This window comes from Alosa alosa, chromosome 2, assembly GCF_017589495.1.
Source record: "Alosa alosa isolate M-15738 ecotype Scorff River chromosome 2, AALO_Geno_1.1, whole genome shotgun sequence".
NCBI lineage: Eukaryota > Metazoa > Chordata > Actinopteri > Clupeiformes > Clupeidae > Alosa > Alosa alosa.
The window spans coordinates 29,154,900-29,180,890 of record NC_063190.1 but is presented as its reverse complement, the minus strand read 5'-3'; the positions used below and the strand labels follow the sequence as shown (position 1 = coordinate 29,180,890).

Here is a 25,991-nt window from a genome sequence, read left to right as displayed (position 1 = left end):
ATTAATTTCCACACAAAAATAAAAGGCAGGGGATATTATTTTATCTCGTTGACAGAACAAATAGCCTACTTTTCAGGCTTCAGGCTTCACTTGCTTATGATCTCCATCAATGTTTAGAGTTTTTGGAGTGTTTCACTGTATAAACTAGAAAGATGCCACAGTGATTCTCCACAACACCAGTAAATTTTCCCTTCAGGAAAATGAACACAGACGGAAAGATTTTTACATGGTCAGAGATCATCGAATTAACCAATTGAAAAGGCTCGTTTGCTTAGACAGGAAAAGGGTCAGACGGGACAAAGACGAATCAGCGAGTGCAGTCTCTATGACAGATTAGTAATGCAGCCAACCACGACGTGGAGTGTATTTTTCTTCCTGTAGGTGGGTGTGTGCTACCTGTGTGAATGGGCGAATTCGATAGGAGGAAGTTAGCAGGTTGGGGAGAAATAATGTTCGCTAGTCAGGATTTTTATTGGCATTTATAATGCCTGTATTGAGTATTTCAATTAATCGTTTATAAAATGCAGAGGACAAACAAGATCACGTGTTTATACTGTGTATTTTAGTCTTAATACTAGAGTATACGTGGATACACATCGACCGTGTCTATCAAACGAAGACACTCGCCAAGAAGACCATTGAAAAACAATGATAAGTTAGCCAGCTTGCCAACATCTACCGCGGTGGAAAAAGAAAAACCTAAGCAGTCTTCTCGGCGGCATGCAGTGGAAAGGATGAAGAGACCTGAAATCAACGGTAATAAATGCAGTTTGTTGATACGTTTATAAGGCCTTCTGCGTTTCGTTATTGTTAACCAAAATCATTTGTATTTAGTAACATTATAGCTATCATTACGTTAGCTAACGTTACTCGGTTGTGTGTGGCCTAGCTAAGATACTTATCCTAGCCAGCTAGCAATCAAGTGGCTAACCTAATATCAAATACGATTTGGAGGTTCCTAAAAACCCAGGGGACATTATAGTAGGTATAACTAGCCTCCCAGTAAACTGCCAGGTTACCATAGCAAGCTGGCGCACGTTGGAACTAACGTTACATTTCTTTTTTGAGGACTCGGTTGGAAACATCTGTGTAGTTTTTTGTCACTTGTCGTTCTTAGATAGCATTGACTAACTATACGTTAGGTGTTAAACGCTCATTTAATGGTAATGCACAGTTAACTTGGCCGTTTTGTCAGCCTCTTTAACTGAATGTTAGCTTGACAGCTATCCAACTAGCCCCCGTTCTTTAAAAGAGTTTTGGGGCTAACGTAATCGAACCTTCATCCAAGTCACTAACGTTATCATACTTTTAGCTAACGTTACCAGCGATAGCTATTTCTTACTAATTGAGATGATTTTTTATGAGCAAACCCAATTAATGCCAATATTCTTTTGTCTAGTAGCATTAACGTTGCAGACTGCAGGATCTTAAATACTATCTTCATCAAAGCTAACTTCGTGGTGATTAATAAACGTAGCTGATGTTGTCGTTAGCTTACAGTAACGTCAAGACCTCTAACGTCAACGTTGTATGGTCAACTTGTTTTCGAAATCTGATGGTCTTCGTTAAGGTGAGATTGATTAGCTGGTAAATGTTTCTGTAAATAAACGCACCAGCCACGTACGAAACTCTAACCTCAGCATACATTACTGTCAACCTAAGGCCAGCTGTAACCATACCTAACTTTGGTAACCTCAGTGTTGAAGAGGGAGTCAGCCCCCTGGTCAGGCACTGTGAGTCCTAGCTCACACTAACGTTAAACGGTTTTAACGTAACGTTAAGGTTTATTTTGTTATTGCAGTGGTTAACCGTATCCAATTAGGAATGCCAAACTGATCATTAACCACTAATGATAGTTATCTTAATCATAGCATCGTATGCATGTTGCTACAAATGATACCGAATGCACCCCTGTGAGTATTTGCTAACGTTTCTTCACTTTGTTACCGAGCTATTCTTGCTAAGTAGTTAGCGCAGAGTTTACCACATGGTGCGGCTAAAAATGTAGTTGATTTCCTGCGTTGCTATGTTGGGATACATTGTCTAGTTTGTGTTTTAGCTGAATACGTCAACTTGATTTTAGATAACTGACCTACGAGCACTCGAACAGTGTACTGTAATGTTATTGGAATAATGCAACACTGTAAAGGTTTATTGGAGTAGCATGTTTAGCTTCAGATGTTCTATCAAACTGTCATGTTCTGCATATGTTATGTGTGTTATGTTATGTTATGTAAAACATGTCCTATTTAAAATTAACTAGACAGCAGGTTGTACTGTTTTGTTTGTGTTTTTTGTAAATGCATAGTTAGGTATGGTAGTATGACCTTTACTGTCTATGAGCTTGACCAGGGCTTCCTGACACAGTTTTGAATGTATTGATTTGATCACGTGAATTCGAAGTTGTTGTTCTTCTCTGTATGAACATGATAATGCCTCTCCCTAGCCTGCATTTAAATCTACTGTCTGTTACTCTGCTGATTATGCAAATATTGTTGTCTTATCTAACAACCATAACAATCATCTTATTCAATGCCCATTCTAGGATGTGCAAAAATGAAGAAAGACCCCCAGTCACCCTCAGTGGAAGTGCCACTATAGGGACGGTGTAAAGGGGGAAGCTACAAGTAAGCAGTGTTCGGCTGCAGCCTTATAGGAAGCTTTACGGCCTTGGCGTGAATGATCTGAAGGGGACCATGGGCTCTCAGGCGCTTCAGATACTCCGTCAGGGTGTGTGGGCTTCACTGACTGGAGGCTGGTATGTGGATCCCCATCAAAGCACCTTCTCCAACTGCTTCCATCTCTACCTCTGGATATTCCTCCTGGCCTTTCCCTTCTTATTGTACATGGTGAGTTCATGCAGCTCCTCTGGTAGTCAAGTTGTTAATTGTTGGAAATGTACAGTGATTAGCTCAGATTATTTGTTTTTGCTCCTACCCCCCCCCCCACCCACCCACTGTCATCCTTGCTGAATCTGATTGAAGTCACTGATCACATCAGTGAAACACACCTGCTAAATCAAGAGATTGTTAATGTTAATACACTCGCTTAAACCCAGTTCAGTTGGTCAGTTTGGTGCAGGGGTAGATAGAGATCAGTGTGTTGAATATGGGTAGTTAAGAAAGGATTGATGTTGAGAACAGTTAGTAACTATGAAACGAAGACTGTGTGTTTGTTTACGTACAGTGCGCTGTATATATCAACATGCTTGATCTGTCTTGAAGGGACATTGTCCTCATCTCTACATCCTATGGAAGATTCGATGTCTACATGTTGGACTTGTACTTATAGAGCAGTCTGATGAGACAATATGACTAATAGACTTACACTCCTTAATTTGTTCACATTCAGGCTCTGCCACCCAGTTTGGTGGTGGCAGGCGTGTACTGTGCAGTGGTGGCAGCCTTTTTCACTGCCATAAAGGTGGTGAACTTTCGCCTCCATGCCATGTTTGACCTGGGAGAGATTGTGGAGAAGAGGCAGGCCTCACTCACCCCAGACAACCAGAGGGTGGAGGAAGGAGAGGATGGCTCAGGAGGACATGATGGAAACCAACGCAGGTCGGTGCATGCAGGACCACATGGTCTTCTCTCCACATGTCTTTGGCTGATGCGGTGTAGGCTCATTTGTGATCAATTGTTGGCTCATCTGGGGTTCATTGTGTTGCCAGGGACAGCAGTGTTGGTGTAGAGATGACTGTGTTCCGGAAGGTCAATTCAACCCCTCCTGTTCGCTGCAGTTCCCAGCACTCGTTGTTTGGACTTAACCAAGTGTCGGTAAGGATCAATAACCCCTCACTAGAGTGGTTTGTCAGTAAGTCAGTCAAAAGAATGGATAAGGTGTATGAAATTTACATCTTGCTTAAAAAATATATAGGATATTCACATTCCTTAGGTCTATCCTCTATTTTCTTCTTATTACTAATACATAGTAATGAATATTGTTCTCTTGGGCTAATGTTTCTTTTCAGGAATTTTTGCCTCAGCTTGATGACACAGCAGGATCAAAAGGTATTTGCACTGTCAAGTTATTCCAGGGAGATGTGTTCAAAGAGACTGGGATGTGGAGTTATTTTCTATAACATTCAAATGAAGGCTGAGTATCATCAGATTGGCTAATAATAGAGAAGAGGTGTTTTTTTTTTTAGTGTCCCAGATTCCTTGAATGTGTGTTGTGGCCTGGCTCCTGTCAGGGAATGGTTTAATTTTAGTGTGTATTTACCAAGGGACTACTTGATGTGGCTGATGCTATGAGAATTTAGGCTGAGCTTTTAAGACACACTTTCCTTGTTTCCTTGCTTATCTCCCAGATATCAAGGAGCTAATGCGAGAACAGGGTAGTAACAATGTGATACTGACGTCTGCGCACCGAGAGGACCTCCGCCACAGCTCACAGGACACTATACGTAAGCCCTCTAGACTCCCCACCGTGTGCCACAGACATGTACTCTTTTAGATAATAGGCCAGATCAAATCTTTCATTAAATCTATGCATTTTAATGTATATATCCGATATAAATGTTTTGACATAGATAAGCTATACCTACATATATGTATATCTACACCTGCTTTGAAAGATCTACTTTAGTGATGGTGATGTCTCTTTATAGGCGCTGGCAGTGTTGTTCAGTCGTGCCTGGCCGCTGCTTCAGGCCTCATGGCCGACTTCCCCGGCCTGATGGGGGTCGGTGGAGTCATGTCTGGTGGATTCAGCAGCCTCCACCCGAGTGGCTGCCCCTCCATCCCTCCCTCCCCTTCCAGCCAGGGGGACGGTGAGGAGAAGGAGCCGGTGGAGGAGGACTGTGGGGTGGAGGAGGACGGGCCCCTGGAGCAGCTGTCCCAGCCCAGCCCCGAGGAGGACCGGCTGGGCGGCTACTCCCCGCTGGGCCCTTCGGCCGAGTCGGAGAGCCTGGGCGACGCGCCCCTGAGCCCGCTCATCAAGAGCAGCCTGAGCGAGGAGCTGAGCGAGAACTTGCTGGGCCTCGGCCTCGACCCCGTGACCTTCGCCCGCGGCAAGGAGCATGCGGGCAGCCGCGGCGGCATAGCCATCGCGGCCGGATCTACGGACAGCTGCTTCAGTGGAGGGGGCGCCACTACGGATCGCGAGACCCTCAGCACGGTCAGCAGCTACCGCAGCGAAAAAACGGACTCGACCCAGCTGGAGAGCCCCTCCCTGGGCAAGCCCAACCTGCCGGCCTCCGCAGCGGCGTCCTTCGCCGGCGCAGGCCAGGGAACAGGGGGGGACGCTGCTGTTGGGCCGCTGCTGGACACCCCCTTGCACGGCGGCAGCGACACGGATGATCTCTCGGACAGCGAGCTACTCCAGTCGCCTTCCAAAGAGCTCTCGCCCGGGCAGGGCCTGGACCGGACTCTGGTAGAGGGCGAGGACCTGCCCGCCCTGCCCAGCGACATCCCCGCGCAGTCCCCGCGCCTCCCGGACTCGTCGCCCTCCAGCAGCGGCGGCGGTGGCGGCAACTCGGGCGTCTGCGACGTGGACCGCGGCGGCGGCGTGGCCGTCCCCCCTCTCCCCCCTCCGCGGCAGGCCAGCTCCGTCCCCTCGGGCCTGGCTCTGGGGCTGGTGTGCTCGGAGCCCGCGCTGCCCATCACGTCCCCGCCCTTCCTGCTGTCGGACCAGGCGTCCCTGCAGGCGCAGCAGCAGCAGCAGCAGCAGCAGCAGCAGCAGGTGGTGCGGCCCAAGGACCTGAAGCTGCTCCGTGGCGGCAGTGGCGCGGGCAGCGTGGACCACAGGCCCGGCCGGCGGAAAGCGCCTCGCAAGCGCGGCACGGCCGGGAGCAGCAGCTTCGACTGCGGCTCGTACCGCCGGCACCATCACCACGGCCACGGGCAGCACCGAGACTACATCCCCGTGCGCAGCCGGCTCGGCGCGAAGGCCTACAGCGAGAGCCTGTTTGAGGACTCGAGCGACGACGACGACGACGGCAGTGGCAGCGACATCAGCGCCGGCTCCAGCCTCGGCTCTCAGCGCCACTACAGCTCGGACGACGACGACGACGACTCGAGCTCCTCTACCTCCTGCTACTCGCCTGACCTGGCCAACGCCGCCATCACCGCGTCCACCCCCGCCTCGGCCAACCCGCTCGGTGCCCGGGACGGGGCCGAGGGCTCGGAGGCGGCGGGCCCTTCACACTCGCGCGGTGCCCAGAGGTCGTCCAGCACAGCCAGTGCCAAGACCCACGCCAGGGTGCTCAGTATGGACGGAGGTGGCGGCGGCGGCAGCCACACCAACGTGGGCTCCCTGGCGTCCACGCTGCTGCCTTTGCCCCCCGCGGCCTCGGCGCCCGCGCCAAGGCCCCTCACCATCTCCAAGTCGGACCTGGAGGCACGGGCGTTGCCCTCGGACGGCTTCGCCAGGGCACACCACCGGCTGGACTCTCTGGGGGGTTCTTGGGCCGGTAATCAGACGGGCTGGAGGGCCGGGGAACTCGTAGAAGAAGGAGCTGTCGGAGGAGGTGAGTAGCCCATCTCCTCTGCTTATTGCTGATGCTGATGCTGCTGATGCTGATTGTGTGTGTGTGTCTGTGTCTGATCGAAGGATATTAAGCCAAGAGAGCGTAATTGATACTACCCACTTATATGCCTTGGCTGTGGTGCATTGTAGTGTTGTTATCCACTAAGGTCCAGTGGGACTGCATTCCTGTTGTGAAAGAGTTATGTCTGATGTAGTCATGTGAAGATCCAGCTGAAATGATAAAAGATAAAGAAGAGTCAGGTGTGCTGTCTTGTTTACTTGCACTGAGAGCAGGCTGCCTTGCTGGCCCTTTGTGAACAAGGCTGACTCCTGTATGCTACTGGTCCAAACCGGACTCCTTTACTGCGTATTCATCCTAAGCAGAAAGTTCGAATCGGATAAAGTTCAGATGTGGCAAATGGGTCAATAGCCAACATGTTGTTCAAAAATTCTCCCTTCAGGTTGGTGTCTCCACAAACATTGTAGTCACATTGGTGTAGTAGGTAATGCCTCTTGAAAAGTGACATGTTGGCCTGTTGCCTTGAAAACCATGAACAAAATCACTTGAATTGCCCAGAACCAAAAGTCATTGTTTTGACAAAATTGTTATTAATTGTTAGAGGACTACCCTTGTTGCTGCTCCACCAAGTCCAGTAAGAGTAGTTTAAATTGCCTTTATGTAATTTAGGCTATGGCAGAACTACAACACTTCATAGGTCTGTTTTGCAGGGAATGTAATATGTGCATTTGTGGTAGGATTGTAGTATTCTTACACAAGGAATGGCAGTAGTTATAACTAACTGTTGTTGGGTGTATCTTTCCCGTGGTTGCTGCATGAGGTAGCACTGTTCCCCATCAGAACTGTGTTTGATCTCCGTCCATGAACTGTGTGTGTGTGTGTGTTTGCAGCGCTGGGCCCAGAAGAAGGCGGTAAAAGGGACTCTGTAAGCAGCGTGAAGAGAACCCAGGCCATCCGCCGACGCCACAACGCCGGGAGCAATCCCACCCCTCCCCCCTCATCCATGGGATCCCCTCCCAGGTATGCCTGCTAAGCATCTCCAGTTTCCTGCAGCAGGAGCACTGTTATCCCCAGCAATAGTATCCCCTAGGAGTATTATCCCCTAAGCGGTTGTGTGCTTCCATACCAGATAAGTTGGAGAATACTGGCAACACAAGTGTGCGGCCATTTGAAGGCTTCAGATCAGTTAATTAAATGAGGTTTGCTGCTGCTTGCATTCAATAAAGACTGGCAGTCAAATTGGGTCCTTTGGGGGGGGACTAGGAGATCGCCCAGCCTGGCACTTTGTGATTCCAATGACGCCCAATTACGATGTCTTCAGCTAAAGGAGCTCCTTGCAGTGCGTGCTGGAGTTTAAGAGTACTGGCTCGTTTGATCTCACTACCTCCATCTTTTCTCCGTCGTCTCAGCCTGCAGGACCTCCAGCGCACGCGCACCTCCTCCCACTCGCGCACACGCACCCTCCCCCTCCCCTCGGCGCTGCAGTTCGCCTCCTCGCTGCTCCTGCCCCGCTCCGGCGTGCACGAGGCCTCCACCTTCGACGACACGTCAGAGGGGGCCGTGCACTACTTCTACGACGAGAGCGGTAAATCTCAAACCTGTGGATCTCCAAACTGTAGCACACAAGTAGCTTGTGTACTTACATTTGTATGAGTGAATAGCTTGATGGTCTAACCGTTACAAACAATTTTTCAGTGACATGCATGTTTGTGGAAATCTAAATAAGGCCAGTCAATCTAGCTCAAAAAGACAAAAAATTTGCAACAGAAATGTCTCATGGTTCGTATTGGTCCTAATACCCTCCTGAATCATGATGCCGCGTAGATGGAGTGGAACATATTTTTTTTAGAGATTAAAGGCCAAAGTTGTGCCCAACACTCTAACAGTAACACTGTCAATACACTAGATTCTAGATAGACAAGTGATGACATGACATGCTTCTGCTGTCCGCAGGAGTGAAGAGGTCATATACATTTGGGCCGGCCGGTGGTGGTTACGAGGACCCAGTGCAGTAAGTTGCTCTTTGTCCATCAAGCGTTATCCGTGCCTCTAGTAACACTGAGGGACAGTGGTCAGTCTGAGGGAGTGCAATGCTCACCTGTTCTTTGCTCTCGGTGTCGCAGGGAGCGCGAGCGCCAGTCGCAGTCGTCCAGCTTCACCTCCACGGACGTCCAGGAGGGGGGGCCGGTGCTGTCCGTGCTGCAGCCCAGGCCTGTGGCACTGCTGGGCATGCAGGGCATGCAGGTGCGCCGTGTGCCGCTGGAGATGTCTGAGGTGAGCCCACAGCTGTCCAGCTCCACCAGCGGAAACGTCCCAACACCAGGCTTTTGTCCTCTCTAGGCTTGTGTGCACATGTTCCAAAGCTGTCAGCATTAACATAATAATCCTATGGACTAGAAAGACCTGATTAGCATCTGATTATTGTCAATTGTCCGGCCCTCTAGTTTGACATGGATCACGAGTCCCTTCACGAATCTCAGGAAAACACGCTGATGATCGAGGAGAAGGCCAAACCCAAACAGTACTACCGCTTTTGGGTTCTACCGGGGAAATGGCTCAGAGTTCGCTACGACCGACTGGCACTCCTGGCTCTCCTCGACAGGTGAGCTATAAGACCTGGTCAATAACTGCCATGCTTTACATACTGTAGTGCTGCTAGATGTAAAGATAGATAGATTCTTTCTTTCTTTCTTTTCTTTCACTGTAAAAACACAGTTGTGTTGCAGAGAACCTTGTCAGATTGATGGTCTTGTTTTTAATGTTCAATTACATGTGCTGTTGCAGTGTGATTTGGTCAGTGTTGCCTTGCTTGAAGGCCTGTTCCTAAATATTTGCTGGAATCATGCTAGTGTTGTGAGAGTGCGACATCCTAAATCCTAAAGGCCATGGCCATCATGGAATGTAGTAAATGCATTTAGTCTGCAGATTAAGTATAAACTGATATAGCTGATTTAATAGAAACTTGTTTAATATAAACCCTTACCACACTTTGATGTTAGCTGGTCTAATATTAAAGGAGCACGCCACCGTTTTATGAAATTGGGTTATTCACCGTCTCCCCTAGAGTTAGATAAGTGAGCAAAAAGATGTCTGTCTCCATGCATGCATTGTCTTAGTCCGGGAGTGCCCCCGCTAGCTTAGCTTAGCATAGTGAATGGAATCTTTCGTTGCCGGATAGCATGTTGTGAGCCAACAAATAATTCCTTCTTGTAGTGGCGTGTTCCTTTAAATGAGGAACTTAGAAGGACACCTAGAAGGTTGTGCAGTAATATAACTGGTGACTGTGCGAATGCCTTTGCTTCAGGAACCGTCGCGTTGGGGAGAACGTGTTTGCAGTGGTGCTCGCCTGCCTGGTCGCTTTCCTGGGGTTCCTGCTTCTTCTACAGGGCTTTTTCAGGGACATCTGGGTTTTCCAGTTCTGCCTGGTCATAGCCAGCTGCCAGTACTCCTTACTAAAGGTCAGAGTTCACCCTTTTGCCCTTTTGAGAGCAAAGATCAATTTTGAGTCTGATTAGTTCATTTTGTTTCCTGATAGTCTGAGTACATGCTCCACTAATCACTGACTTCTGTATCTCTGTAGAGTGTTCAGCCAGATGCAGCCTCCCCAATGCATGTAAGTACAAATAGAAAAGGAAGGTGAATGCAACACATGTCTACACATTGTGGTTCAAATGTTATTTACATTGTGAAATACAGTAAATATAATTTAGGAATGTAATAAAATATGTTATACAAATATAATACATAATGTTATCGAGGCAATAAAGCAAAGTGACAGGACGTTTTATGTGTCCTCAGTAGCAATAAAGGAAGCATTACCAATTACTACACAGATAAGGACCAGATATGCTGCAATTCAGGTGTTGTTTTGAGATTGGATCCCTCTGACGGACTGTAAAGGTGTGTGAACTTCCTTGTGCTCAGGGCCATAACTGGATCATCGTGTACAGTCGCCCCGCCTACTTCTGCCTGTGCTGCGCGCTCATCTTCGTCTTTGACCTGGGCGGCCGCTCCACCCGCCTGCAGCCTTTCTCCCTCTACGGGGTCACCTTCTTCTCGGCGCACTTCCTGCTTTGTGCTCGAGACGTACTCATTGGTCAGTTGCCAGAAAACGACCAGTCCGCATTCCCGTCATGGAACATATTTTTTGCATGTTGTGTCACTGTAGAGGCCTGACGTGTTGGATGTGCCTGATGGTGATTTGCGTTCTTCCTCCTGCAGTGTTCACCCTCTGTTTTCCCGTCATCTTCCTCTTCGGGCTTCTACCTCAGGTCAACACCTTCCTCATGTGTCTGCTTGAACAGGTGGATATGCACATATTTGGAGGAACAGGTGAGCGTACGCCACAGAGATCGGGAACCATCAGCATCAGTGTCCAGCAGTGTTTTTAAATGGGGAGAAACATTACGGTCACTTTGAATTTGTTTCCCCCCCGACTCACTGTGTGTGTCTGTCTCCTCCTGCTCTGTGATTTCCTGACTCAGTGTGTGTGTGTGTGTGTCTCCCTCTTTTCAGCCACCACAAGCCCTCTGTCATCCGTTTACAGCCTGATCCGCAGTGTACTGGTGGCTGCCCTGCTCTATGGCTTTTGCTTGGGCGCCATTACCGTAAGCGAAGCTTCAACACCGCTCTCAGAAATCAGAATATGAGGGGTTCACAAAGATATAACTTTAAAACCATTCTATTTTCATACATTTGTGTGTGTGTGAGCAGGTCAGCTGGGAGGAGCAGCATGTACCTGTCCTGTTCTCAGTGTTCTGCGGGCTGCTCTTGGCCCTGTCGTACCACCTGAGCCGACAGAGCAGTGACCCCACCATCCTCTGGTCAGTCCTCACCCCCACAACCCTTTACTCACTCCTCAACATTCACCTTACACTCTTACACTCTCAAAAATAAAACGAATAAGGAATATGTGCATTTCTAAAGGTGCTTGAGCTCTGTTAGACATTGGCCTCTAGGACACTGCTGTGCCAGTTAAACATCCATTGCCTCATGGTCTTGTTGTTAGACCCATTAAGAATGTTTTGCTTCTCTCTCTCCCTCCCTTCCTCCAGGTCTTTTGTGCGCTCCAAGTTCTTTCCAGAGCTGGAGAGCCGAACTCCTGAGGATCCTCCTGTAGAGATTAAAGATCCCCTCCCTGATAAACTGCGCAACTCTGTGGTAAGGCGTCCTCACTCAAACGCTACAGACTAGGCAGTGCGTCTATTCAATGCTTCTCTCATGTGCGGCTCCTTGTTTTTCTCCGTCACTTGCAGAAAGAGACTTTGCACTCGGACCTGGTCATGTGTCCACTCATGGCCATCATCACCTTTGCCATCAGTGCCAGCACTGTCTTCATCGCCCTGCAGGTCAGTGCAGTCCAGCCTGTAGCACCTCACCACAGAGAATTTGGGACTAACGGTGTAAATTAAGAACCATAACTATAATATATGCACCACTACACAGCAGATGAAGGATCTTCTTACCACATTATATCTTGGTGTACTTATGCTTATCTTTCTGGAGATGTGCACAGAAAGCTTTGAGTTTAGCAAGTATGTAGGCGAACAACATTACCTCAGTTGGTTAAGCAGACTACTATTATGGATTTGTGTTGCAAAATCTGTTCAACAAATGGTGTGAAATGAATGATTATGATGGTTGTATAGTATACAGCTATGTTTGTGGATTAAACTGAACCTATTTTGTATCCTCTGTGTCCTCTCCTCCTCTCCTTCTCTCCTCTCTCCTCCTCTCTTTCTCCATCCTCCCTCCTTCTCTCCCTCCTTCTCTCTCTCCTCTCTCTTTCTCTATCCTCCCTCCTTCTCTCCCTCCTTCTCTCCCTCCTTCTCTCTCTCCTTCTCTCTTCTCTCCCTCCTTCTCTCCCTCCTTCTCTCCCTCCTTCTCTCCCTCCTTCTCTCTCTCCTTCTCTCTTCTCTCCCTCCTTCTCTCCCTTCTCTCTCTCTCTCTCTCTCTCTCTCTCTCTCTCTCTCTCTCTCTCTCTCTCTCTCTCTCTTTTCTTCTCTCTCCTCCCTTCTCCAGCCTGCTCTGAGTTTTGTGCTGTACATCCTGGCCGGCGTGGTGGGCTTCCTGACCCACTACCTGCTGCCGCAGCTCCGTAAGCAGCTGCCCTGGTTCTGTCTGGCCCACCCCGTGCTGCGCTCGCGCGAGTACAGCCAGTTTGAGGTCCGCGGTGAGTGTCACAGCCATCACAACCAGGTTCCTCAGAGACGCAGTGCACATTTTTTGCCGTCTGTATACACGCCTGATTTAAAGTTCTCAGGCACTGCGCTGGAATTCAGGGGTGGGCTGGGCTGTTTTAACATTTGAAACTAAATAATCTTGTACAATGGCTTCAACATTTTTGAAACATTTTTAATTGCTTAAGGTTTGTGGAAGGGTTTAATAAAACAAGTCCATAATGTTTTGAGGGGTAATAGCAGGCCATGATGGGGGGGGTCTTTGAGTCTGATATTGTCTCTCTTCCTCAGATGCGGCCCAGCTGATGTGGTTTGAGAAGTTCTACGCCTGGCTGCAGTGTGTGGAAAAGTACTTCATCTACCCTGCAGTGGTGCTCAATTCTCTGACCACCGAAGCCCATGCTGTCGGACGCAGCCCGGACAAGGCCGGCACCTAGTAAGCATCTCTGGCTCTCATAATTTGTCACCTGAAACATGGGCCGGGTGGGCCAGAGTCACCAATTTTATGATGCCAGTTCAACTCCCACAGCTGAGTTAATATAATCTGGACCAGCACTGCACTCTTGTTAGCACCATTATTTACAGTTTTCCACAGTTGCTTTGTTGCTTTTCTCAGATCAGAATGAAAATTCTCTTAACTATTAGTTCAACCTCCACAACATTTAGTCATTTGTGCACATCATAGTAGCAATGTCTCCTTCCTCTGAACAAATTGCAAATGCTTTTGAACATGTATCAGTTGCTTTGTCATGTCAGTCAAAATGAACTATACTTATGGATGCTGAATAGTCGTTCCCAATAAAACTAATAGTCTTCATTTCATTGCTTGAGTCATTACATACAAAATTGGTGAACTAGTTATCAAATTCTGTGACAATGCTGTAGAATTGCAAAGAGCATATATAGTAAAACTGTGAAACTTACATATTCAGTGTCTTGTACTCACTTACTCCCCTAACCTAGACCTTAAATTTCCACTGGGGATCAATAAAGTATCTATCTATCTAACTAACTACAGCAATTTGTAACTTTACTGTAGTTTTCGAATGGCTGTACAAGTACTGTATAGTGCTGTCTTAAGCATTTTCAGGTAGTGCCTCCCGAGTTCTGACCTTTTTTTTGCATGGGAAAACACTGAGAGCATAAACTGTCGTAATGAAAACATGACAAAGCCATTTGACTATCTTGTTCATAAACGATGGTGTCAAGACTTCTCATTTTGATGACACTGGCAGTTTCATTGACATAAATACTTGCTTTTGAGAAATGGACTATCCATTTTGTGCAAGTGACGTGCTTTTGTAGGTTATCCACTAGGTTTTGCAGTTTGCACTAATTGTTTTGAGAAATGCACTAACTGCTGTGCAAATGTTAATAGTGATGTGAGAAAAGCACCAAAGCGACTGAGGAAAAACTGTAACTTTGACTCGCTTCCTAAAACTTGTCTCTGTCTCCCCCTAGTGGCCGTGCGCTCTTCATCTCCCTGGCCGGCATGAAGCTGCTGCGCTCGTCCTTCTGTGCGCCATCGCTGCAGTACGTCACCCTCTGCTTCACCGCACTCTTCTTCCGCTTCGACTACCCCCACTTCTCCGAGACCTTCCTGTTCGACTACTACTTCATGTCCATCCTCTTCAGCAAGGTTTGCATCTCACCTCCCCCTCCATTCAGTGCACTTGCCATTGGTTGTGTACCGTATACAGATTATCTGCATGAGTAATATTGGAGCAGATGTCACATGAAAGGCTTGACATCAACCCATTCCAAATGGCACACAGAAGGTGATTTTATGTGTGTGTGTGTGTGTGTGTGTGTGCAGCTGTGGGACCTGCTGTATAAGCTGCGGTTCGTGCTGACCTACATCGCCCCCTGGCAGATCACCTGGGGCTCTGCCTTTCACGCCTTCGCTCAGCCCTTTGCTGTGCCTCGTATCCTTCTCAGGGGTTCTGCCCTTGGCATTTCTGTTTAAAAATCATTTTGCCATTCATCCTGGCTACACTACTGCCTAGGTGTCTACATTGTGTTCTTTGATTGTTTAACTTAATACAACCCATAACTGATCAATATATTCTTTTCGGGGTTGGAGTTTTTTTAGGTGTGATTTATATACTAAGCGTTTTAGGTGTGATTATTCATGATAAGCGAGGATTTAAGATATTCAGGACTGTATTCACTGAGGATGCATGTAACTCTACTGGTGTGACTGCTGTGTTGCTTAACCGTGGCCCTGTTGCAGACTCCGCCATGTTGTTTGTTCAGGCTGTGTTCTCTGCCCTCTTCTCCACACCGCTCAACCCCGTCCTGGGCAGCGCCGTCTTCGTCACATCCTACACCCGCCCTGTCAAGTTCTGGGAGCGCGACTACAAGTCAGTTACGCACCCGCTCAGCTGAGTGTTCAGTGACCTCCACACATCAGGACGTGCCCACCCAGAGTGGTGCCTAATGATTTCTGATTTGTTCCACTTTGCAGCACCAAGCGCGTGGATCACTCCAACACTCGCCTGGCCACCCAGCTGGACCGTAACCCAGGTGAGTGCCCCCGTCTGCCCTCTCCTGCCCACTAGCCTGCCCCCGTCTGCCCTCTCCTGCCCACTAGCCTGCCCTCTCCTGCCCACCAGCCTGCCCCCATCTGCCCTCTCCTGCCCACTAGCCTGCCCTCTCCTGCCCACTAGCCTGCCCACTAGCCTGCCCCTGTCTACCCTCTCCTGCCCCCGTCTGCCCTCTCCTGCCCACTAGCCTGCCCCCGCCTGCCCTCTCCTGCCCACTAGCCAGCTCAGTGAGGATATGGAGCGTTTGGTTTTACATTTTTTCACCAGGATTTTAGTATTTTGTGAATAAGATTCAAATATTGGAATAGTTTGGAATTCCAGAAGGTTTTACTATTTGTTTTGTGGCTCTGAAGAATTTATGCCTTGATGTTTGCTGGTGCTATTTATATTGCTGTTGTAAAAAATACCATCATTTTATAAATATTTGTGATATATATTCTTAGTCTGTATCACACATCCGAGTCTGCACTTTTGTCATGAGCAGGAAATGGATTCTATCTGTCTCATTTGTGTCCAGTTGACCCATGACGGCTCATTCTGCCCTTTGCAGGTGCCGATGACAACAACCTGAACTCCATCTTCTACGAGCACCTGACGCGCTCGCTGCAGCACTCGCTGTGTGGGGACCTGCTGCTGGGACGCTGGGGCAACTACACCACGGGCGACTGCTTCATCCTGGCCTCCGACTACCTCAACGCCCTCGTGCACCTCATCGAGATCGGCAATGGCCTCGTCACCTTCCAGCTCAGAGGCCTCGAGTTCAGGGGTGAGCAAGAGAGACTGACCGCATTCACATGGGCATTTACACTGCATAAAATGCTAAGCCTATATACTAGACATGTAGTCGTAAAGTCCTGAACCCGCCGATGTGAAGATAAAAGCGTCTGCTAAATACTAGTCAACTTTAACTTTTAACTTGAATTCCACTACTACTACTACTACTACTACTAATAATAAATAGAATATCTTGGTGTTGGTTCCCATACATGGATTAAGCTTAGTCCTAGACTAATAGAAAACCACGGTGAAAATCTCCATTGAAAATGACTGTGATTATGTGGGAAACTGGCTGTAGAAGAAGCTTTTGCTCTGATCCTCCCTTGCCTGTTGTGGTCTCTCTCTCTCCAGGTACGTACTGCCAGCAGCGTGAGGTGGAGGCCATCACGGAGGGCGTGGAGGAGGACGAGGGCTGCTGCTGCTGTGAGCCGGGCCACCTGCCCCACATGCTGTCCTTCAACGCCGCCTTTGGCCAGCGCTGGCTGGCCTGGGAGGTGGCCGCCACCAAGTACGTGCTGGAGGGCTACAGCATCAGCGACAACAACGCCGCCTCCATGCTGCAGGTGTTCGACCTGCGCAAGATCCTCATCACCTACTATGTGAAGGTACTGCTTAGTGCTCAAGTCACCTACTATGTGAAGGTACTGCTTAGGGGAGACAATCCTCAAGTCAATTGTTTTGATCTATTAGGATGGTCCTGCTAATGGCAGTAGCAATTAAGCAAGATGGTGTATCAACTGTTGTTCACTTTATAGTGACCCACTTTTTTGGTGTTAACCCATTTTTCAAGTCCTAATGGACTTTCACTAGTAAAATTGTTTCATCCATGGTATATAATTATCTTTCACTATGATATACCTCAGTTACAGTTACTGCAATGGAATGATGGAAAACCTTAATCAATGTTTATCTAATGAAATACATTCATATATTAATACATTTAATTACATACATGTAATTAATATTTATACATATATGAATACATTTATGACTGTGGAGTAGTAATGGCGTAGATCTTAACCTTGTGTATGTATGTGTTTGTGTCCAGAGCATCATCTTCTACGTGTGCCGCTCTCCCAAGCTGGAGGAGTGGCTGGCCACCGAGGCCATCCAGGAGGCCCTGCGCCCGTGCCTCAGCCCCTCCTACGTGGACAGTGATCCCACGTTCAACCTGAACATCGACGAGGACTACGACCACAGGGAGTCGGGCATCACCCCCGCCTCCTTCTGCATGATCTACCTGGACTGGATCCAGTACTGCAACAGCCGCAGGCAGACGGTGAGCTACCACCCCACCCCACCCCGGACCGCGAGCGCGCTCTGTGACCGACGGTGGTGTCAGAATTCAACAAACAAAATGGCATCTCATCTCTATCTAGCTTTCCATTGTGTGTGTGTGTGCTGGAAAAATCTCTGGTATTCACACACTTGATCACTCACACTAAATGGGGAACTAACATGAGGGCTCGGACTGAGTCATAGCCACTTCCAACCAATCAACACATTGTATTTTGGTTGGCTGTTGAACTCCAAATATCAACCCCAGAATCGCAGACCCCGCTTTTTAACTTTGAAAGCAGACATAGAATAGAAAAGTGGTTTTACCTTGGCTTTGTTGAATAAGGGGAGTTAGGTGCATGGCCACAAAGCTACTGTCACACAGAAACACCGTTGTTTCCTTCTTCGTATGCAAATCTCAGACTTTGAAATTGTCTCTAAAAAACGGGCAAATCTGAATAACAGGGTTCCCACGGGTCATGGAATTTCTGGAATATCATGGAAAGTCAGGGAATTCTTGGGACAAAGTCATGGAATATCAGGGAATTTTGTTGTAGAAGTTTAAAAATTACTTGCCAAAATACATAAATACAGATATATTTCCCTGCAGAATTGGTGTATATCTGGTTATTAGCATTACTACTTGTTTGAGTAGTTGTGGTTAGCCCAACTTTGTTCATTCAATGCCCATTTAATCATCTCCCACTCTAAAAAAAAGTAAAAGATTCTTCAACGCTCTGTAGCTGCTCTGAAACCTTTGGTCGGCATATTGTACCATTCATTATAGTAGGTCATGGAGTTTCAGTTTTTTTTGTCAGGGAAAAGTCATGGAATTTTACATCAGACTTAGAGTGGGAACCCTGGAATAAAGACAGAGTATGATGCCAATACAGACTGTGATGCAAACCATCCCTCTGATCACCACCCCCTCCACACGCAACATTACCACTTCAAGGTGACAGGCAGAAGTTGCTGGAGTGTATTGTGAGCGGTCTTTGCCTACAAAGCATGAGAGGGCGCTAGATATATTTTAAAATGGGCTATTTTATTCCCTAGCCTAATTATAGGGTTTTAAATAGGCCTGTAAAATAGCATTTCAGCATGTTTGTGACAGACCAACGTTGCCTATACAGGGTTCCCATGGGTCATGGAATTCCTGGAATATTTTAAAGTATATTCCATACCTGGAAAGTCAGGGAATCTTATAATTTTTGGGGGCAATTTCAGGAAATTTTGTTATAGCAGTTTAAAAAGTCCTTAATACATTAATAGTAATATATTTCCCCGCAGCATTGGTGTTTATCCGGTTATTAGCTTTTTTACATTACTGCTTTCATAGTTAGCATTACTTTGTTTTGTCAATGGTTATTTATTAATTTCCTGCTTTAAAAAAGGCAATGAATCTAGATCTAATGCTATACGGCTGCTTGGTTGGTATATTGGTTTAGGTTTAGGTAAGGAAATGAAGGTTTTTATGTCAGGGAAAAGAGTGGGACCCAGCCTATGCCTTCTATGTGGATACCAGAGAAGAAAACAAAGTAGTCTGTTCATCCATGCTGTGTCATATTTCAAGTTAAACTGCATAGTACACAAGGGCAGCCTGGCTGTGGTCAGACTCTGTTATTAGCATCAGGTCCCATTCCACTCTGATGGCCATTTACAGCAAACAGCACTGCTTCCCAGAAGCCTCTCTGAAAGCCTTGTAGTATTGATCTGTTGTAATAAGAGCATGTCTGGTTGTTTGTTTGTTTGTTTGTGTGTGTTGCAGCCCGTTGAGGGCGAGAGAGACTCCCCTCTGGTGACGCTGTGTTTTGGCCTGTGTATATTGGGCCGCAGGGCGTTGGGAACAGCCTCTCACAGCATGTCAGCCAGGTGAGATTCAGCAGGAGATTTGTTTTTATTATTATTATTATTATTATTATTATTGGATCTTTCAGACACGTTGCCATAGAGATGAAGTTGTGCTGCATAACTAGCAATGTCAGTATAGGAAACGTTCAGCTCAATGTCTCCAGACTGTTAATGCTGTTGTGTGTGCCGTTTGGCAGCCTTGAGCCCTTCCTGTACGGCCTCCATGCGCTGTTCAAGGGGGACTTCCGGATCACCTCCCCCAGGGATGAGTGGGTGTTTGCGGACATGGACCTGCTCAACAGGGTGGTGGCGCCAGGAGTGCGCATGTCTCTGAAGCTCCATCAGGTGGGCCATTCCTGCACCACAGCCAACGTTTTAGGACAACACCCATCTTCACCGCCAGGCTGCTTAGCTGTCTGATGGTTCTGTCCTCTCCCCTCCTCTCCTCTCTCCTCCCCCTCCTCTCCTCTCAGTTGGCCAGGACCCCTTTGTGTCAGCCAAAGTTTTAGCCCGACGCCAGTCCTCATCGCCAGGCTTCTTGCTCACTGCTCTCTCTCCCCTCTTTTCCTCTTTTCCTTTTTTTGTGCTGTTTCCTGTCTTTCCCGTCCTGACTAATGGCGTTCTCTCTCTCTCTCTCTCTCTCTCTCTCTCTCTCTCTCTCTCTCTCTCTCTCCTCTCGTCTGCCCTTTTCTTGTTTGTACCAGGACCACTTCACGTCGCCGGACGAGTACGAGGACCCGGTGGTGCTGTACGACGCCATCACGGCTAACGAGGAGAAGATGCTGATCTCGCACGAGGGCGACCCGGTGTGGCGCAGCGCCATCCTGGCCAACATGCCCTCCCTGCTGGCGCTGCGCCACGTCATGGACGACGGCAGCGACGAGTACAAGATCATCATGCTCAACAAGCGCTTCCTCAGCTTCAGGGTCATCAAGGTGCGGCGCACAGCACACCCTGATACTCCACTCTGGCTTCTGCCATCTTCTGCTCTATGACCTGTGGGGTCTGTAGATGTTGTGATGGGATGCAAATCTCTCTCTGGGAATTGAAAGAGTGCACTTTGTCCACTTGTGTCTTGTAAGATGATCAAATCTGTTTCTATTTCCATCCCAACCAAAATTCCTTGAAAAACTCAAATTTCAAATTCAGCAGAGCGGTACTTAAACAGATTTGCCATTTTGGAAGACTTTATATATTTATTTATTTTTTCATTCAGTCTTTCAGTTTATTCATTTAATTTGTTCATCTCTCTCTCTCTCTCTCTCTCTCTCTCTCTCTCTCTCTCTCTCTCTCTCTCTCTCTCTCCTCCTGACTGGTGCTCTTCTGCGCCCCCTGCAGGTGAACCGTGAGTGTGTGCGTGGTCTATGGGCGGGGCAGCAGCAGGAGCTGGTCTTCCTGCGCAACCGCAACCCGGAGCGCGGCAGCATCCAGAACGCCAAGCAGGCGCTGCGCAACATGATCAACTCGTCGTGTGACCAGCCCATCGGCTACCCCATCTACGTGTCGCCGCTCACCACCTCCTATGCCGGCGGACACGCCCAGCTGCACTCCGTCTGGGGCGGCCCGGTCAGCCCGCACAACATCTACACCTGGTTCATCAGCAGCTGGGACAGGTCGGCCCACATACCACCACCACCACCACCACCACCACGCCACACACACACACACACACACACACACACACAGACAAAAGGCCAGTCTGTCAGAACAATATGTTATTTTTGGATCTGTATGTTGGATTGTATATTGAAGGTTTTGTTTGGGGCAGTACAATTGCAGTGTATACAACAATGAAAGTTTGTGAAGCCAAGTCATGGTCATGTGACTTACTTACTTAAAGCTTTTATTGTCCCCTAAGGGCGATTTGGTTTCCGACCAACAGCTGTTGGGTGCATAACCTGCTAGAAATCCCCTGTCAGATTAGTTTAGATTAGATTAGATCAGGGGTGGGCAACTAATTTCCCCAAGGGGCCACATGACAAACTGGGACTGTTGAGGAGGGCCGGACCCAAAATACCGAACTCAAGTCGGAACTCAATTTTGTCCAATTCTATTCTGTTCTTGTATAACATTAAGTAAATCATATGGTTTTGTTTACTACTCGTAAGTACAGATGAAAATGTGAGTGAGACAAAGGAAAAACAGCAATAGGCTATTTAATCTATGTCCAGTATTTAATCCTCATTCTCGAAAATTATTTTTTGACATTTTTTTTTTTTTTTTTTTTTTTTTTCAGTTTTCAAAGACTGATATAAAAAAGTACTACAATATCTATATAATTAGGCTAGGCCATGAAAATGTGAAGGAGTCAGTACAACCATAGGCCTGTGCCACCATTTCATCAACACTCAGCAATATTTCATCATTAAATCATTAAATGAACTCTATACAGAATTAGACTATGAAAATGTGGAGCAGACAATAGTAGGCTGTCATTAGTTAATCAACATGCACAAAGAAAACTATTTTAAAAATGTAGGCTTTGTTTTTGCTTTAACTTTATGCACAAAACTGTGATTGGTCAACTCGCCTTCAAGCAACCTGTGGGTAGTAGCATCATACTAGTTCGCTAACATAAGCTTTGCAAATAAACTCAGACATATTTTGGTTACAATGACGGGGTTATCCAAATGTAAACTATCTATCTGCCAGTAACGCGTTTTGAAATTAACGCCAGATCGCCAACAAACAGCAGGAGTTTGTTTGACAACCTTTTGCGGTGGTGAGCCGCCTATAACATAAGACACAAAACTTTGAAAGGTTTACGAGACTTAAAGGCAACTGCATTGTGTCGACGAGAAGCATAAATTCTATTCACCAGCACAATTCAGTGAGGGTGTTTACATCGTATGCATCCACGCACAAATGTATGGGTGTACAAAAAGCAGTCGCTTTCAAAATAAAAGCAACGATATTGATTTGCGTGCTTTATCTCTATGCTAGGCTCTTGACTATTGTTCTTTCACGGACCTTACACGGGCCGGTCAGGGAAAGCCCACGGGCCGGATGTGGCCCGCAGGCCGTATGTTGCCCATGTATGGATTAGATGAATTGTATTGTCCCAGAAGGGAAATTTGTCTTGGGCATACAGTGCTACATACCTGTAAGATTACCTGTACATATCAGATGACGTGTGGCTGATCATCTCTAAGGTGGTTTCCGACCGACAGCTGTTGGGTGCATAACCTGCTAGAAATCCCCTGTTGTCAGATTAGATTAGATTAGATTAGTTTCGATGAATTGTATTGTCCCAGAAAGGAAATTTGTCTTGGGCATACAGTGCTACATACCTGTAAGATTATCTGTACATATCAGATGACGTGTGGCTGATCATCTCTAAGGTGTTTGTGTTTTGTGTCTGCACGGCTGATCATCTCTAAGGTGTGTGTTTTGTGTCTGCACGGCTGATCATCTCTAAGGTGTTTGTGTTTTGTGTCTGCACGGCTGATCATCTCTAAGGTGTGTGTTTTGTGTCTGCACGGCTGATCATCTCTAAGGTGTGTGTGTTTTGTGTCTGCACGGCTGATCATCTCTAAGGTGTTTGTGTTTTGTGTCTGCACGGCTGATCATCTCTAAGGTGTTTGTTTTGTGTCTGCACGGCTGATCATCTCTAAGGTGTGTGTTTTGTGTCTGCACGGCTGATCATCTCTAAGGTGTGTGTTTTGTGTCTGCGTGCGTGCTGTAGGTTGCAGAAGGGGTGCGGTGCAGGCTGCAACAGCGGCGGGAACATTGAGGACTCTGACTGCGGCGGCGGCTCCACCTCCATCACCAACAACAACCCTGCAGGCCACCTACCACAGAGCAGCAGCACCACCGCCCCCCAACCCCACCTCACCACCACGCAGCCCCCTATGGGTAACGCCACACACACACCACACGCCACACACACACACACTCCACCTCACCACCACGCAGCCCCCTATGGGTAACGCCACACACACGCCACACACACACACTCCACCTCACCACCGCGCAGCCCCCTATGGGTAACGCCACACACACACACACACACACACACACACACACACACACACACACACACACTCCACCTCACCACCGCGCAGCCCCCTATGGGTAACGCCACACACACACGCGCGCCACACGCCACACACACACACACACACACACACACTCCACCTCACCACCGCGCAGCCCCCTATGGGTAACGCCACACACACACGCGCCACACGCCACACACACACACACACACACACACACACTCCACCTCACCACCGCGCAGCCCCTATGGGTAACACCACACACACACTCCACATGCCACACACACACTCCACCTCACCGCCATGCAGCCCCCTATGGGTAACGCCACACAAACTCCCCCCACAGTACAGACTCATGCAGGGGCTCAGTTACAGTGTAGAGTAGCATGCACGTGAACAACTATGTGCATGGTGTAGCCAGTTCCATTGATTATAGTGGAGGCTAATTGTTGCAGCATACACACTGGGAACGGAATGCTTCAGTTACATTCCTGGTGTAGCCTGCCTATTTCTGCCTCAGTATAGTGCAAGAGAAAACTTCAGTTTATGTGCATGTCAGGGCTAACTGTCAGTGAAAAATTATATGTGTTAGTCTGGATTATTGTGTTGTGTTTGTGTGAGTTGGGGGCAGTCACTGCTTTGTTTCTGTCTGTGTGTAGGGACTCTGCTGATTGTCACTCTTCCTCTTGTTTGTGTGTGTGTGTGTGTGTGTGTGTGTGTGTGTGTGTGTGTGCGTCTGCCCTGCAGGTACAGACAACCCAGTTGGTCCTACGTGGCCCCACCACCATCACCACCACCACCAGCCCCTCCCCCTGGCGCTGCTCAGCCAATCAGAGGGCCGCATGGACGCCGGGCTGGTCTCCTCGCTCCACCGCACCTCGTCCATCCAGGGCCTGCTGGGCCAGCACCTGTCCAGCTCGCAGCTGTCCTTCAGCAGCTCGGTGGTGCTGCCCCCGGCCGAGCGCTTCTGCCCCGGCAGCCTGCAGGACAACCTGGGTCTGCGCGCCGGCGCCCGGCCGGGCCTGGGGCTGGGGCTGGGGCTCGGACAGGGCGGCGGGCTGGCCTACGAGGGGCCCTACGGGAAGTGGAGCCTGTCGGGGAAGAAGGGCTTCAACGGGCCTGCCGCCGCCACGGCCGACGGAGACGGAGTAGCCCTGCAGAGCGTACGCACACAGGTGAGCACTTGAGACCGTTTTCACTTATTTCCCAGTTTGTTTGGGTTTTTTTTTTACTTACCGGACGTCGTTTTTGCTCTCCAGCCTATTCCTCCTGGCCATCCGCTGGACTCCAGCCCCACGATGGATCCGATGGGGGCCGGCCCGCCCTCGGAAACCACGCCCCTCACCTCCGACGCCCCCGCCTCCCAGGAGGAGTCCACAGAGCTGCCTTTACTGGAGCACCTCCGCTGAGTCCAGCCGAGTCCAGCCCCGGGTGCCCACACCCAGCCGGACGCTTCTCTGCCTTTGCCGAGGCGTGCTGCCAGGCCGCTCAGGTGGGGGAGTGGGCAGAGGGAGGGAGGCGGGCGGGGGGGGTGAGGTGGGGGCCTCACCAGAGTGACCAGGACTGATGCACTTTCAGCAGGTGCTCACTGTCCAAAGGTGAGTGGATGAGGTGGAGGTGGTAGTTCGGTCCAAGTATGACATGCAGTCCAGGGCCCCCTCGTGTTGACCATGATCACAGGCCAAAAAGCCAGTGCAATCTTTTTTTGTTTGTTTGTTTGTTTGGTTTTTTTTGCGAGGCAGATTTGAAAAGGTTTTCACCCAAAAAAAAAAAAAAAAAAACTGAAATTGTGTATCTTTCACATGATTCATGTCCCTCAGTTAAAACCTGCGGCAACGCAAAACTGAAATGAAATGACATGGAAAAGGGAACTCTGGACTCCTCCGCCTCCTCCTCCCCAGCTGCACGTGCAGGTTTCGGAGGCCGGGAGGGGGGGGGGCCTCGCCCTGCCCTGCCCAGTTCACTGCGCGCCAGATGAACTGATCCAGACCAGGGCAAGAAAATAAACAGAGGAAGCTCTCACTGACTCTTTCTATCCCCCCCCCCCCCCCCCCCCCCCCCCCCCTCCCTTGTGAGTGCTCTGCAAGGCTTTATCATTTCCAAAGTAAGGAGAATTATCAGGTTCTACTGGACATTGTCTGCCTGGCCTGTCGGGTCATGGCGGTTTCTGAGGGGAAGCTGGTCCAGATGGCCTTTTTGCTGTTGGCGCGCCAGACCCTCCAGGTCAGTGATGACCGAAGCACCAAAGGGACTCGTGCAACTCCCTTTGCCCCTGTCTCCAGAGATGACCCTTTCGGCACGAGGAAGGACATTCGTTCAGCTCACCTAGATAAGATTAGCACCCCTCTAATCATCTTCATGATCAGAATCACCTGTGGCCGCGTCGATAAATACACACTACACACACATACTTTTGCAAGTACACACACCACACACACATACTTTTGCAAGTACACACACACACACAACATACTCCCCATGTAGACAGCCACAAACACAGCCTTTCCCAACTGAGGTGCTTTAACCTTTATAGTTTACAGCCTTCTAAGGCAGAGGCACCCAGATACACACACACACACACACACACACACACACACACACACACTCTCGCGGGTCAAATGAGGAGGATCCATGAGAACTGCTGGTGGGTTGGGGTCCAGAGAGGAGGGGGCAAGAGAAGAGCTCTGGTCAGCTGGGGCCTGAAGATATCTCGAAGATTCCTGCAGCGGATGTCCTTTGATTTGGACTGCTCATGTTTTCTGTTCTTTTTGTATTATTATTATTTGTTTTTCTGTGACTTTGGTGGTTGATGCGAATGTGTCTTACAGGACTGGTCATCGGGACCTCCTTAATATGGCTGAGGAAAGTCATCTCT

At 48.5% G+C, this 25,991-nt stretch overlaps 1 protein-coding gene across 2 annotated transcripts; it reads left to right on the top strand.

Moving 5' to 3' along the window:
* Positions 1 to 347: 347 nt before the first annotated feature.
* On the top strand, positions 348 to 24,624 carry LOC125288335 (pecanex-like protein 1). Of its 2 annotated transcripts, none has more exons than XM_048234628.1 (36): positions 348 to 756; positions 2,546 to 2,849; positions 3,352 to 3,560; positions 3,671 to 3,776; positions 3,971 to 4,010; positions 4,310 to 4,405; positions 4,610 to 6,469; positions 7,378 to 7,507; positions 7,897 to 8,072; positions 8,441 to 8,498; positions 8,611 to 8,761; positions 8,932 to 9,089; positions 9,792 to 9,945; positions 10,068 to 10,100; positions 10,412 to 10,583; positions 10,709 to 10,819; positions 11,003 to 11,094; positions 11,201 to 11,310; positions 11,542 to 11,647; positions 11,743 to 11,835; positions 12,509 to 12,659; positions 12,958 to 13,102; positions 14,128 to 14,305; positions 14,483 to 14,591; positions 14,900 to 15,029; positions 15,134 to 15,192; positions 15,763 to 15,978; positions 16,341 to 16,594; positions 17,038 to 17,268; positions 19,036 to 19,139; positions 19,316 to 19,463; positions 19,823 to 20,053; positions 20,457 to 20,731; positions 22,804 to 22,973; positions 23,864 to 24,291; positions 24,376 to 24,624. In XM_048234628.1, exons 2-36 carry the CDS (start codon positions 2,697 to 2,699, stop codon positions 24,523 to 24,525), a joined length of 6,987 nt encoding a protein of 2,328 aa, XP_048090585.1. In that variant the 5' UTR covers positions 348 to 756; positions 2,546 to 2,696; the 3' UTR covers positions 24,526 to 24,624. The 2 variants fall into 2 exon arrangements, with proteins under 2 accessions (XP_048090585.1, XP_048090594.1); XM_048234637.1 differs by lacking the exon at positions 348 to 756 and adding an exon at positions 1,090 to 1,570.
* The last annotated feature ends 1,367 nt before the right edge of the window (positions 24,625 to 25,991 follow it).